Source organism: Cuculus canorus, chromosome 3, assembly GCF_017976375.1.
Source record: "Cuculus canorus isolate bCucCan1 chromosome 3, bCucCan1.pri, whole genome shotgun sequence".
Classification (NCBI taxonomy): Eukaryota; Metazoa; Chordata; class Aves; order Cuculiformes; family Cuculidae; genus Cuculus; species Cuculus canorus.
In genome coordinates this window covers 9,789,595-9,803,294 of record NC_071403.1, presented here as the reverse complement: position 1 = coordinate 9,803,294, position 13,700 = coordinate 9,789,595, and the positions used below count along the sequence as shown (strand labels likewise).

The following is a 13,700-nucleotide window of genomic DNA, read 5'->3' as shown; positions in this document are numbered from 1 at the left end:
TCTGGATCTCTTGAGACATCCCTAATATGCAGTGGTTTTGACGTGACCTTTCCCCTGTGCTCCTCAAGCAGGTTCCTCAACACTCGCTGAACTCCCAGACAGCAAATGCTGCTTTCATACACATCTCCCACGGTGAAGTATTAGGGTTTCCGTCAAGCACCTCTTTCCTTGAGGGCAGAGGACTTCCTCACAGCCCGCTGCTCTCCCCTTCTGACTCAGCCGCTTTCCTCTTACCTATAGCTTCCCTCATTTCTCCCAGCAGCACTGGGTAGGTGTTTGCAGAAAGATAAGCAGAGATGAAATGGGGTGATGCAGTTTAAGGCAGGCTTTAATGACTTTTGCAGGGGTTGGTGAAAGGAGAGCTGCGCCAGTGAGTGGGATCCCAGCCTCCCCGCCTGACCTGAAGTGCCTGTGCTTATGGCATGGAGCACATATCAATTTTGTGCTGCAGGGCGTGTGGTGTGGTGCTGCAGTAGGTTAGGGTTAGGGTAGTAGTGTGGTGGACACCTTGTCTGCCCTGAAGAGTTCAAAATTAAAGATCAGCAATATAAAAAGGACAAATACACACAGCTTTCATCTCCCCCTCCAATACGTTGGCTGGCTTTTAATTTTGTTTTATCAAATTTTCATTTATATTTGACATTTTGGGTGAGTGTGTAGATTATTTTGGTGTGGCCATAAGTAAAGGTTTATGTCTAGAAAAAAAAAGATATGAAGGGGGAAGGAGTCTTGGCCTCACTCAAGGAAAGCATTTCAATTCTAGGAAATGCTCTGAAAAAAATAGCAGGAGTGTTAGTGATGAACTGGCATGTAGCAGATAAAAACTAACGTGATTGAAAAAGCAAAGCCTGAAGAAAGAAGGAATATTTAGTCTTCTAGCGAGGTGCAAAATAATTAAAGGCAAGAAACTGAAGGATAGTACCATAAATTGCCTCTGAACTGCTACCGAAAATTTGTTCTGAATTTGGCCTCTTTTTTTTTTTTATTGGTTTAGAGATTTTCGCACACTATGGAAAAATTTAAAAGCAGTAGATTAGTTGGCCACTTACTGGGCAGCACAAAGACAGTGTTCTTCTGAATGCAAAACAAATAACTCTATGGGGGGGGAAACTTTCAGTTAAACTATGCAAAGACAGATATAAGGTATTGTAAAATTCTGTCCATTGTTATATTAATGACATTTAATTCCCCAAATCTCTGTTTACATGAACAAATACCACTTATAGTTCAGTAGAAATAAAAAAATCACAGTTTAGTTGAGGTTGAAAGGGACCTCTGGAGAGTCATCTGGTCCAAATTCTAGAGCCAGGTGCTCAGGACCATGTCCAGAAGGCTTTTGAGTACCCCCAAGACTGGAGACTGCACACGCTCTCTGTACACCTTGTGCCAGTTCTCAGTCACCAGTGCAGCCACCCACTCAGATGAGCAGTTAATCCTCCCTTTTTCAATCCAAGTGTTCATGTTTTGTAGTGGAAGATGAAATGTAGTTAGAAAAATTACACTTCGCATTGGAGGATAAGAAGAGAGAATACAAGAGATTCAGTATACTTTTCTGCTTTTTCAGAGTCTTGAAATGAATGGATCTCTAATACAGTAATCCCAAAATGTATCTTTTCTGATTATGATTCTATTTCTTTGCAATAAACGTAAGTAGTAATATGGCTTAGTTTAAGTATGTTTGTCAAATAACGTTTATGACAACAGGAGACCAAAATTACGTGTTTGCTTCGGGACATTTTGGGCATATAATTCAGAGCCCATGATAACAAAGGAGGCATAAACAGAGGAAAAAAATCAAAACTTGAAAATGCATATTATTTATGTAACCTTGTGTGTAACAGTACGCACTCTGTGGGGCTTGGCTCTGCTGGGGCAGGACTGGAGCTCACTGAGACTGTGGCAGATGCTGCAGTCCCACTCCTGGGGTAGAGGAGTTGGAAGTGCCTTAAAATCCCTGAAGTAGACAGATGTGGGCATTGAGACTGAAGTAACATCTGTCCGGCAATACCTGATACATAAACGCTTGCCATCTGTTGGAGCAGTTGCTGCCAGGTCTTTGGATAACGTCTGCAGAGTGGGATAGTGGTTGGTCAAAGGAGACTGGGAAAAATAACCTAGTCATGTATGTACCTAGCAGGAGTATAGAAATGTGCCTTGGTGAAAACAGCTTCCACAGAAAGGCTGGTGAGTGTTGTTGAGTTCAAAATAACAATTTTGGGCTTAAGTACCAAACCAACACCTTTGCTATCTGTGGTCCCTTGCAGGCTGACCTTACATCTGGGCTTATAGATTTGATCCAAAGTTATTCCTCATGCACAGCTTTTAAAACACAGAAATTTGGATTTGTTTTGTAATAAAATAACATTTTTTTTCATTTCTTCCCCATTTAGTTTCATCTTGAGACTCTGAGAACACAATACACATGGCACAGATAGTAATATTTTTTCAGATGCTGCTAAGTCTGCTGCTTCATGATTACATCTCAGCTGAAGATGGGGAAACAAGAGCAAGTAAGTCTTAATTTTTATATGCCTTGAGTTTATAGTATCCATTTTTAGGCCCACATGTACACTTCTATTAATGGTGGTTGTTTTCCAGTATAATTTTCCTGGTAAAATCATATAATATATGATAAGTAACTTAAATATCTTATTTTTCCTTTATGAAAGGAATATCTTTATTTCTTCTTGTGTCTTGGAAATGCCCAGGAGGGCAGGTGGAACTGTAAAGCTCCAGTCTTGATTTAAACTTGTGTCTTGAATATTCATAGTTTCATTTCTTCAGAAGTAGTGTTTTGAATAGCTTAATGTTATGTGAGAAACTAAATAAGATAAATAAAGGTTCTGTGAGAGGAATCTGAGAGAACCCCAGCTCTTGTACAGAACTTTGTGCATATTCTTCAAAATTAGCTTCCCAAACCCCACCAACCCAAATTTTACCCTCTCACTCTGGTTTATGGAAAAGAAAAAGCTAAAGCAAGGTAGCTTTTTGAAAGAAAAAGTGGCTGAATAAAAAGAACGTTGAAAACTTTCCTGTGGCTGCAATGATAGTCTCAGGGTAGGTCTTTTTTTCTCCAGTTTTGCTCTCAGTCCAGCAATTTTTAGTATTTTACAACAAACTCCGTAAAATTCCTTCTAGTCTCTAGAAAAACATATTTTTTTTCTGACTACTTGCTTTAAGCTGGGCCTCTATCAGCGTGGTCTGATAATGTCCAAAGTCCCTTCCAACTGCATTTTCTTTGTGATTCATATCCCTGGACCGCAGGGTGATGCACTTTGCTCAGCCTTTGCAGAGTCTTTTCTCTTCACCACTACCTACGTTGCAAAAGCATCTCTCGAGCAGACTGTGGTCACTTGCTTTCAAGGAAGCCTAAATCTCCTGACCAGATGTGTGTATGGGCAGATGTCAGGACAAGGCAAAGCTCTCCTTCGTGTATTAGAGAAAAAAAACAGAAAGCACAGAAATGCATTGTAACCCCCATGACCGCACGTGCCATGGGGTCACAATAGTCTTTCCTCGTCTGAGGCTTTTCCTTGGCACCTTGTGTAACAGTTATCCAAGTTTTTTTTGTCATTGATGGAAGATGATTCTTTCCTCTAGAAAGTTATTCCCTCCTATCTAAGGATGTGCATATAAGCGACCTTCCAGTACCTGAAAGGGGCTACAAGAAAGCTGGGGACAGACTATTCATAAAGGCTTGTGGTGATAGGATGAGGGGAAATGGGTATAAACTGGAGAGGGGCAGATTTAGACTGGATATTAGGAAGAGTTTCTTCACCGTGAGAGTGGTGAGACACTGGCACAGGTTGCCCAGGGAAGCTGTGGCTGCCCCATCCCTGGAGGTGTTCAAGGCCAGGTTGGATGGGTCTTGGGCAGCCTGAGCCAGTGGCAGGTGTCCCTGCCCATGGCAGGGGGGATTGGAACTGGATGATCTTGAAGGTCCCTTCCAACCCAAACTATTCTATGATTCTATATAAGATGGAGAGGTTTGTCCTACAGAAATGCTTCTGTCAGTCCATGGTCTGTACTTGACAATTCAGTCTAAAAGCTCCATTTATAATTGACTACCACTATAAGGACTGAATCCATGCTGAAGTAATCATGCAGTTACATTATATTTGTTAAATGCTTAAGTGATCTTATATTCTGGAGGCTGAGCTTTCACTGAGCGTTTTTCTGCTACTGAAATCAGAATATGCTACCGGCAACTTTAAATTGAGATTCAGGATTTTATGCTAACTAGTTCTCCAAGTACCCTGCAGCAGCGTCAGTAGTCAATTAAAATGTATTTGTAAAAGGACTGGATATTACTGCAGAATTCTGGAGTATTCAGGCTATAGCCTTCCTCTGCAGTGTGCTTGGTTTGCCAACAAAAATGCGTTTTTATGTTTATCATCTTTGCTGACAAAGAGATATGGAAAAAAACAAAATGTATTCCTCTCTGCTGATTGCATGAAATGCAATTTCCAGCTAAGAAACTGAATTCCAGAATTTTTCATAATCGTTTCTGGTGATAATGTAAAAAAATGGTGATAATGTAAGAAAATGGCCTGGTTTTCAGATGCCAGGCTGGATCTGTGTGGCTTACAGAAACAATCTTGTTTACTCTGATAGAGTCAGCTGATATTTTTTTTTTCAAATGGAATGTATTTGTCAATATAGATTCTCGTATGAACAGTAGTTGATGCGAAAAATATTTCCCGTGGAAGAAGAAAGTGGAAGAGTTCATTAAAATATCTGTTTGATGTTTGTTTTTTTCCTTAGGTTGCAGAACTGCTCCAGCAGATTTAGTTTTTATCTTAGATGGCTCTTACAGTGTTGGCCCAGAAAACTTTGAAATAATCAAAAGCTGGCTTGTCAATATTACAAGAAATTTTGATATAGGGCCAAAGTTTATTCAAGTTGGAGTTGTCCAGTACAGCGATTACCCTGTACTTGAAATTCCCCTTGGAACTCATGAATCCACTGAGAACCTCATCAGGGAAATGGAGTCCATACACTACTTGGGAGGAAATACAAGAACAGGAAGAGCTATTCAGTTTGCCTTTGACCATGTTTTTGCAAAATCTTCAAGATTTTTAACAAAAATAGCAGTTGTTCTCACTGATGGAAAGTCCCAAGATGAAGTCAAAGACGTAGCAGCAGAAGCAAGGAAAAATAAAATCACTTTGTTTGCTATTGGTGTTGGCTCAGAAATTGAGGAGGATGAACTTAAAGCTATTGCCAACAAGCCCTCATCAACTTACGTATTTTACGTTGAAGATTATATTGCAATATCAAGAATTAAGGAAGTTATAAAGCAGAAACTCTGCGAAGGTTAGTAACTGATTATAACAAATTTAAAGTGTGCAGAATGTAGTTCTGTACTGATATTTCTTTATTTTACAAGCAGCATGCATGATTAATGTAACCTAAGGCACCTGATAATATTTACTACCATCTTCTTTCATTTTGATCTTGTTTGTGGAAATCACTCCCAAAATGTTATTTTCTCCATTAAACAAAGAGGTGTATTTGGGAAAGATGTGCTGGTTTGACATAGTGTATGTTTACAGAATCACAGAATTGTTTAGGCTGGAAAACACCTTTATGTAGCATTTTGCCCTAAGCCCCGAATTTTTTTCATTGATAAAGTTTAGAAACCCTGAAATAGTTGATCGGTTCTCATAGTGCTGAGAATATAGGGCTGGTTTTATCCTTTTCCCAGGTGCAGCTGATACTCATCCACAATCTAGCATTTCTCCTTGACAGTTGAGGCGATAGACTATCACTACAAATAGAGTTCTTCTGCTAGTATGTGTTGAAGAAAAACAGAAGAAAAACTCTTGGCCAAAGTGCCTGGAATTGTAGCGAGCTGTTATAATCTCTTTTAGAAGGATTTAATAGAAGAATTAGCCAAGATCAACATTGTAAAATGACTTTTTATCTTTAAAACGCTAGCAGCATTACTGTAGTGAGTTTTCTGATAACTTTGTAGAACAATGGCTTTCCCATATATATGTATATATATATAAAAAGATAGCAAATTGCTTTTAAAATGTAGAATAAATGTCTTTGTAAGGTGAATTCAGGAGGACTCTTATTATACAGCAAATATTTATCAATGCTACTTTGTACATGTTTTATTACCAAGAATTGATACAACACATATTTCAGTTGTACCATATTTCTGCACTTAGTAAGAATGAAAAACAGTTTTCATGCGCTCTCCTTTTGAGTATGGAGTTCATTGAAAAGATGTGGCGGTACTTATGTTGACGATAAAAGTGTTTGCTTCTTGAAAAACTTACAAAAATCATAATTCCTTGTGGTTGATGTAGTAAGGTGATCCGTCCAAAAATTAAACCAGCTAAGTGCAGCTAAATTCTTTTTAATAAAACTTCATGCAGGGAGAAATTCCCAAAGTAAATACAATATTTTCTTTAAATAAAATTTAGATGAATGACATTATGTTTCATCAAGATGGATTTTCTCCTTCGAGTATTAACTGGTATCCTTTAAAATTCAGCCGTGATATTTGACATGACTCTTGAAGCAGTGATCTGTGAGTGGGGACTATGTATAAAAAAGTGTACTTAATGTTTTACCATAACTGACTCTGTGCCTTCGCTCTCTTATGTTTTGTTCTTCCCTTGTGTTAGCGTTGAGATACCTCTCTCAAAGAGCAAGAGCCAGTTGGCAGCTTTATTTCCAACCTCAATGTCTTTAGCAGGTGAACTGAAAGATGAGTGAACTGGAAATTTTATATCTGCGTGGTGGATTATTTTATTCATGTTGTTAAGATTAACTTTGACTCTGGGATAGGAATTTCCATGAGGGCAAAGCAGCAGTGATTTGGCCATGTTCAACCACATGAAACTGTATAAAGATTGAGGTGCTGAGGGGCATGGTTTAGGGATTGGTAGGAATTGTTGGACTCGATGATCCAGTGGGTCCTTTCCAACCTAGTGATTCTATGATTCTAAGATTGTCTTGATTGCCTTTGTTTTAATGTCTGAAAAAAATGCTGACCTTTACTCTACAGTGTTTTTAACTTTGTTATTATGTGAACATAGATATAAGATAATAGGGGCAGTATTTTCTTTCTGGAAAAAAGGGATGCTGAGGATTGGTGGTTTGTGTAGCAACTAGTGCTAATATGAGCAGCCTTGTAGATGGAGGGCTCTCGAGTGCCTTTTGGGAGCTCTAGCATTGGTTTTAGAGTACGGCATGGTGAAAAAATTTGTTGAACCTGTCATCCAGAAAGGACAGCATGGCTAGAAGAGTCTCCAAATACTTAAGAAATATTTAATATGTATTCTGGAAGTCAAATGGTTCTGTAGTATTCATATTCTCAAGCACAAATGTAGAAAAGATTGTGTGAAGAATGCATTTAAAACCAATACTCAATGCACACCTCAGAATTATGTCTGGAGCATGCTAAGAAAAGTGCCTTTGTGCTACATAGTGAGATTTAACAAAAATGTGTTATTTGATGCTTCAGGAAAGAAAAATAAAGTACCTGAAAACTGTAAAAAACCACTTGGCATTAATCCAGAATAATGACCCTCTCCCTTAAAGTAGTCCAATTTCTCCATTTATTTTTTTTATTTTACACCAAATTTCTAGTACTGTAACTGATTCTTGAAACTGAGATTCTTGTGTTCCTTTTCTTGTCAGTTTATATGATTATCTGTAATCTTTATTAATATCAATATGACCTTTATTAAGCCTTGAAATAAATGAATTTAGAAAATGTTGCCAAAATAACAGTGCCAAGTGAAGGAACCTGAAAAAATAAAGTGTTATTACTCTTACTTAATGTCATAAGTATGTTGATTTAAATACTGCATCTGTGTTTTGAGAAGAGTGAGAAGAAAAGTTATGTTGGGCTTTGTATTTCCTATTATTTTTTTCCTGGAAGCATTCAGAAGGTAAACATTTAAGTTTCCAAAATGTAGGCACAGAATTCTTGCAATTCTTTTTTGTCAAACCATACAGATAATTCTTAATATAATTTTAATTTGGGAGTCAGGTGTCATTTGGCTGTGGGGAGGAACGGAAAACTAAAGGGAATATATGTGGCTTCTTGCAGCTTCCCCAAGCACCTGTAGCACTCCTCACCAGGATGGATTGTCCTTTCCCACCATGTACAGTTTGTACAGACAACTGAATTTTCTTAGAGTTTATGTATCCTGCACCAGAAGAGAGTAACTTCTGACTGTCCATGGGTTGGTTAGAAAGAGAAGCTGTGCAGTGTTGCTCATGTTATAAAGAGAAGACGGTCCAGACCTTTGAGCTGATAATTCCCTGGCACTGAAATATGAGTTTTCCAGCCCATGGCTGGTCCAGATGGAGATGAGAGAATTCTCCACCCTTTCTTTCCACTGTATTACTAACCTCTTTCCTTTCTTTGAACTGGTGCTTTCCTGAAGAGACAATGGGAAATGAATGATGAAAATGTATTTATTGTAAACAATTTTGCATAATTTTAATAAAAAGTTGTTTGCTTTCTTTTAATTAATTTATTACTCTGATACAATAAATACTCTTTAGCATTAGATATTACTCTCGTATTTCACTTTTTCATTTTTTTTAGACATATCAGAGTCACTGCCTACTATCATTTTTGTGTAAAGAGAAATAAGCAGAGATAACATTCAGCGAACTTTAGCTCCACAGAAAATAGATCCCACAATACCTGTCCAGTAAGAATAGCCTCAAGCAGAATTCAGTGTAACAGACAAAATAGGAATCCCTTCCAAGCAAAAGAAGATGAAAAAAATAATTGTAGATAATTCTACCTTTGTCCATTTTAAAGTTGGGGGGATGCTGAATTAATACAAATGTCAGTGCGTCATGGAAATTAACATCTACAATTTTGAAACCATACAATTTTAGAAATGTAGTTGTTGTAATGTGTTTTAACTACAGTTAGCAACAGTTCAAAATAGTATGTGGACATAATTTCAGTAAAACATGACATCTCAGTATTGTATTCTTGCTTCATGTCTCTGAGGATTCTGCACGTCACCCCTCTCATGCCACACTTAACTCGCTCTTCCCAATTGTCTTTTATTTCTTGAAAGGCAGCTCTAAAAAATAAGTAGATGGGGTGTCACTTTTTGAAAATTTTAAGTCCTATTTTGAGCTATATTTGCATTTATTACTTTGCAGAATCTGTTTGTCCGACAAGAATTCCAGTGGCAGCTCGAGATGAAAAAGGATTTGACATTCTTGTAGGATTAGGTGTGAAGAAAAAGGTGAAAAAAAGAATTCAAATACCAACCACTAATGCAAAAGCTTATGAAGTAACCTCACATGTTGATCTGTCAGAATTGACAAGGTATTTAAATTTATGAATGACCTTCTAAATATAGTAAGATTTTCTTTTGTTTTGTTTGCTTAAAGTGAGTGACTTACTTTAAGGTTTACGTGAATGTTCAATATTGTCTTTTTTCCCCTCCCCTCCCCCTTATTTAGGAATGTGTTTCCAGAAGGTCTGCCTCCATCCTATGTCTTTGTTTCCACTCAGAGATTTAAAGTAAAAAAGACATGGGATTTGTGGAGAATTCTAAGTCTGGATAAGAGACCACAGATTGCAGTCACTATTAATGGAGAAGAGAAAACATTATCATTCACTACAACAAGTTTAATAAATGGCACACAAGTTATTACTTTTACTGCACCTCGTGTAAAGGTAAGGAGTAAGTTATCATTATGGTAGAAAACCCATTTAAGTACACATTATTGCTTTGCCCTTTATGGTTTTTTTAGAAAAAAAATTGTAGTTTTTTGGCTGCTTAGGCATTTAAAAAAATAGATAAAGGGGGTACTTTACCCAGAAGAGTAAATGGGAGCCTACAAAATGGGAGTTCATCTGGATTTGTCTAGTTGTCTGTTGAATGAAAATTCCTTTCGGCTACTTATTTTTTCTCACTGAAGGGATTTGCCTTTTTGCGAACCAATTTTATTATCCTCTGAAGATGCTCTTTCAATCTTTCTTCACTAATTTCCAGTGAAGTATACAACTCCTGTAAGAAAGATTATCTTGATTGCAGGTGAGACACAGGGAAGGAGGCTGAATGTCTATACTCCTGTGTTTGTAGCAATATAGGAATATGCAGCCCAGAGTTTCCTGTTCCTACTGCAGGAAGTATTTAAGCGAACAAAGAGGGATGCTTCAGCAGACAGAGTGGGAAAAGATTTGCTGCTGTGGTGTTTCATGGCCAACGGGGTTCAACTTTTCTGGGAAGTGGTGGCTCCAAATCAGCTGAAGGAATTTGAAATCTAAATTCCCAGAGAAGAAAAGAGTTCTATCCAGAAGAAAGTCTTAACTACTAAGCTTTTCTAGGGAGAGTTATTTTATTCTTCTGTTGATGGATGTATAATTTTACTTTTTCTTTCCAAAATTCCCGACTTTATAATTATTTGTAGATAATTTTTTTTTGTAGATTTTTTTTTTCAGAAGTAGTGTTAAACTTGATTAACTGAAAACTATTCAAAAATTCAGTTTCAAGTCAATCCAGAAATCTGTATTTAATTGTTTCTGGCAGTTACAGCAACAAAACAATCTTATTTCAGCAGTCCCAGATCCCCATGAACTTCATTCTGAAAAGAAGGCTTGTTTCTTTTTTTCATCTGTGTTTCTCCATGTTTACATTGCTATTATGAAAAACAATAATTTTGTGCCATTTTAGAGCTATAATCTCTAAACACATTATAAATTTTGCTATGCTTTTAACAAACTTTTTAATTTAATAAACCTTAATGATAAGTTAATACTTTTACTCACAAAAATGGAAATGTTATAAATTCTGATCTGTTGCTTATTTTATCTTGTAATGAGAGCCATTGTAAATAAATAAAAACTCAATCTACAAATGAAAATAAAATAGATACAGAGGTGCTATCTGTGAGTGTATGTTCTTAAGTGAAGTAAGCTTAATTTCTGTTCATGTCTACAAAAGGTAACAAAGATATATAACATACTGGCAGATGTATGTTTCAGCTTATTCATGTATAGCAGTTTACGGTGGGATTAATCGCTATTAAATTGAGCTATATAAGGGATAAGCATCTGTTCTAGGCTAGGCTAAAGAGCTAGATTGTTTTTGGAATTAATGGATAAGCTCAAGAAGGAGGCATTTCTTCCCATGTTGAATTTCATTTCTAAGGTAGGTGAGATAAATACTTCTTTAAAGGTATCTCTCGTTTTCCATTACTTGTAGAACTGTGATAATTGTTCAAACTAAATCTTAAGCTTTAGAAACCTGAGTGTTTTTGAGATGATGAATGTAATGTTTGGTGTAGTCATTGCAATATTGTGATTCTTTCAATCAATATTACATCTTAAATACCATGATTTAAGAACTGAAGTATTTGAGACATTTTACCACTGCTGAAGAAAGGCCTCTGGCTTCACATTTTCAACAGATACAAGTCTGAGAATTTTCAAGATCATAGGCTGAAAAAATCTATACAAGTTATAAAATAGTTCTGAAATAGGGATTAATTATTGTCTCTCAATTATAATATTACTTGGCAAATATCTTTTTGCGTACAGTGTTTACAATTTTTTCTATGACGAAACTTGGAACATTGATCATCTCAACCTTTAACTGTAGTTTAAGTGTTGAAATGCAGTTTTATTGTTAATTAAACTGCATTTTGTTTTAAGCAATTCTATTTTCTTCACTTTTCTTAGATATTGTTTGATGAAGGCTGGCATCAAATTCGTCTCTTAGTAACAGAAGACTTTGTGACTTTGTATATAGATGACCAAGAAATCGAAAGGAAGCCATTACATCCTGTTTTAGGTATTTACATCAGTGGCCTGACTCAAATAGGAAAGTATTCTGGAAAGGAGGAAACTGTACAGGTGAGCATATGCTAAAATTACAACCATTCAGAAATTCTGCTGTAGGTTGATAATTGCATTTGCACCTTCTGTTTTCTTGAAGTTACTCTTCTAATTTACACTGGGCTGAAATTTAATACACAAAATTTTAATAGTTAGTGTGCATAAATGATGAGGAGGACTTGACATAACTGATATGTCCTGTGTGGTGGGTGCTTAATTGGTGTCACTGACTTCAAGCAGCGTTAGTATTTTGCTGAAACACAAGGTTGATGCAACGCGGCCTCCTGAATTTGGGAAGCAGTGTCTCAAAGCAGGGGATTGACACTTGCATGTAATTTCCTTCCATCAATGCTGCTTATGCTGGTAAAGAGGCAGAGAACAAAATTTTGATGAAGTTTCTTTCTCATCTCTAGCCATCACAAAAGTACAAGGCGTATCAGCTCTGTTTCTGTTGTACTGCAAATATTTGATACTCAGACTGCCACTGTTTGATTCTCCTGTGTTGGAACACCCATCCCAAAAACCCTGTACCATAGTTCTCCCCTGTTCTGAGAAACACGAAGGTCCTTTTACCTTCAGCTCTTTGTAGAGCTGTATATGTACGAGCTGTGTAAACCAGTGTGTGTAAACCAGACTATTATATTGACATTGTTCCAGATGCTGGCTAAATAGATTGTTTCCTTGTATTTATAGCGATGTAGTAATGACACTGATTACACTAAGAGTAATGGCAACAATACTAAGAAATACTGAATTACATAAGTTCTTTTTAGTTATTTTGAAAGGTATTTTACTTTTTTTTTTGTACTCTAATGATCTTGCTGTTCTTATTAAAATATATTAATTTTTGTATGATCTTCATTGACTCTCTGCAGATGTATTTACTCAGTTACTCCTGAATTTTTGTATTTGTAGCCAGGCTTCAGTTCTATTATTATCATATTCTAAAGTGTACATGGAAACTTGGATTATGCACTGTGTGTGTGACTCAGCATTTCTGGTAGTAACATTGTCTGTATACTGAAATACCCCTTTGCAAAAACTACTGAATGTTTCATCAGGGATTTCTGATAGTACTTCAAGCATTTATTGCAGGGAAAGTAGGGATTTCAGAACTGTAATCAATGGTCTCATGCATATCCTCTCTTGGTGCTATTTTTATAGTCCTGTGCATTCTAGGATGAAAGGGTTGTTTGGTTGTTGTTGTTGTTGTGTCTTGTTTATTTTTTTCCTCTTAAATCACTCCAGAAATGGGACTTTCATAGATTCCCAGTAACATTTTCTGAGTTAAAGAATGCTAGCAGCAAGATGTGTTATCTGAAAAAAAAAAAAAAGATGACATTTTGGGAATGTTGAATTATATAAGATCTTCTCTTAGTAGACGAGAAGAAAATTAGAAAATCTGCCTCGGGTTGCAATTTTATATTTTCAGATGATTTTCTCTACTTTCTCAAACTGTGATACATTCTGCAATGCATTAACAGCCAGAATTTGCCAGGTTATTTCTATTTAAATTAGGATTATAGAGAAATAGTTTAATGAATCTGCCATGCAGTGAAAAGATAATTTGAAATCCTTCAAGAAAGAAATCAGATGGAGTTAATTAATATCTTTATCAATGATATTGACAGCAAGATTGAGTGCACCCTCAGCAAGTTTGTGGATGACACCAAGCCGAGTGGTGTAGTTGCCACACCAGAAGGACGGGATGTCATCCAGAGGGACCTGGACAGGCTGGAGAAGTGGCGCTGTGAGAACCTCATGAGGTTCAACAAGGCCAAGTGCAAGGTCCTGCACCTGGGTTGGGGCAATCCCTCTTTTCAGTACACGATGGGGGATGATGTGATTGAGAGCAGCC

General features: G+C 36.8%; 1 protein-coding gene across 1 annotated transcript in view; it reads left to right on the top strand.

Moving 5' to 3' along the window:
- Positions 1-13,700, top strand: part of COL21A1 (collagen type XXI alpha 1 chain) — a 137,790-nt gene that overhangs the window by 56,790 nt on the left and 67,300 nt on the right. Inside the window, exons 5-9 of the mRNA XM_054063249.1 lie at positions 2,391-2,510; positions 4,765-5,316; positions 9,157-9,325; positions 9,463-9,679; positions 11,687-11,860. Coding sequence (XP_053919224.1) covers positions 2,423-2,510; positions 4,765-5,316; positions 9,157-9,325; positions 9,463-9,679; positions 11,687-11,860 — 1,200 coding nt within the window. The 5' untranslated portion in view covers positions 2,391-2,422. The remainder of the gene's footprint in view (positions 1-2,390; positions 2,511-4,764; positions 5,317-9,156; positions 9,326-9,462; positions 9,680-11,686; positions 11,861-13,700) is intronic.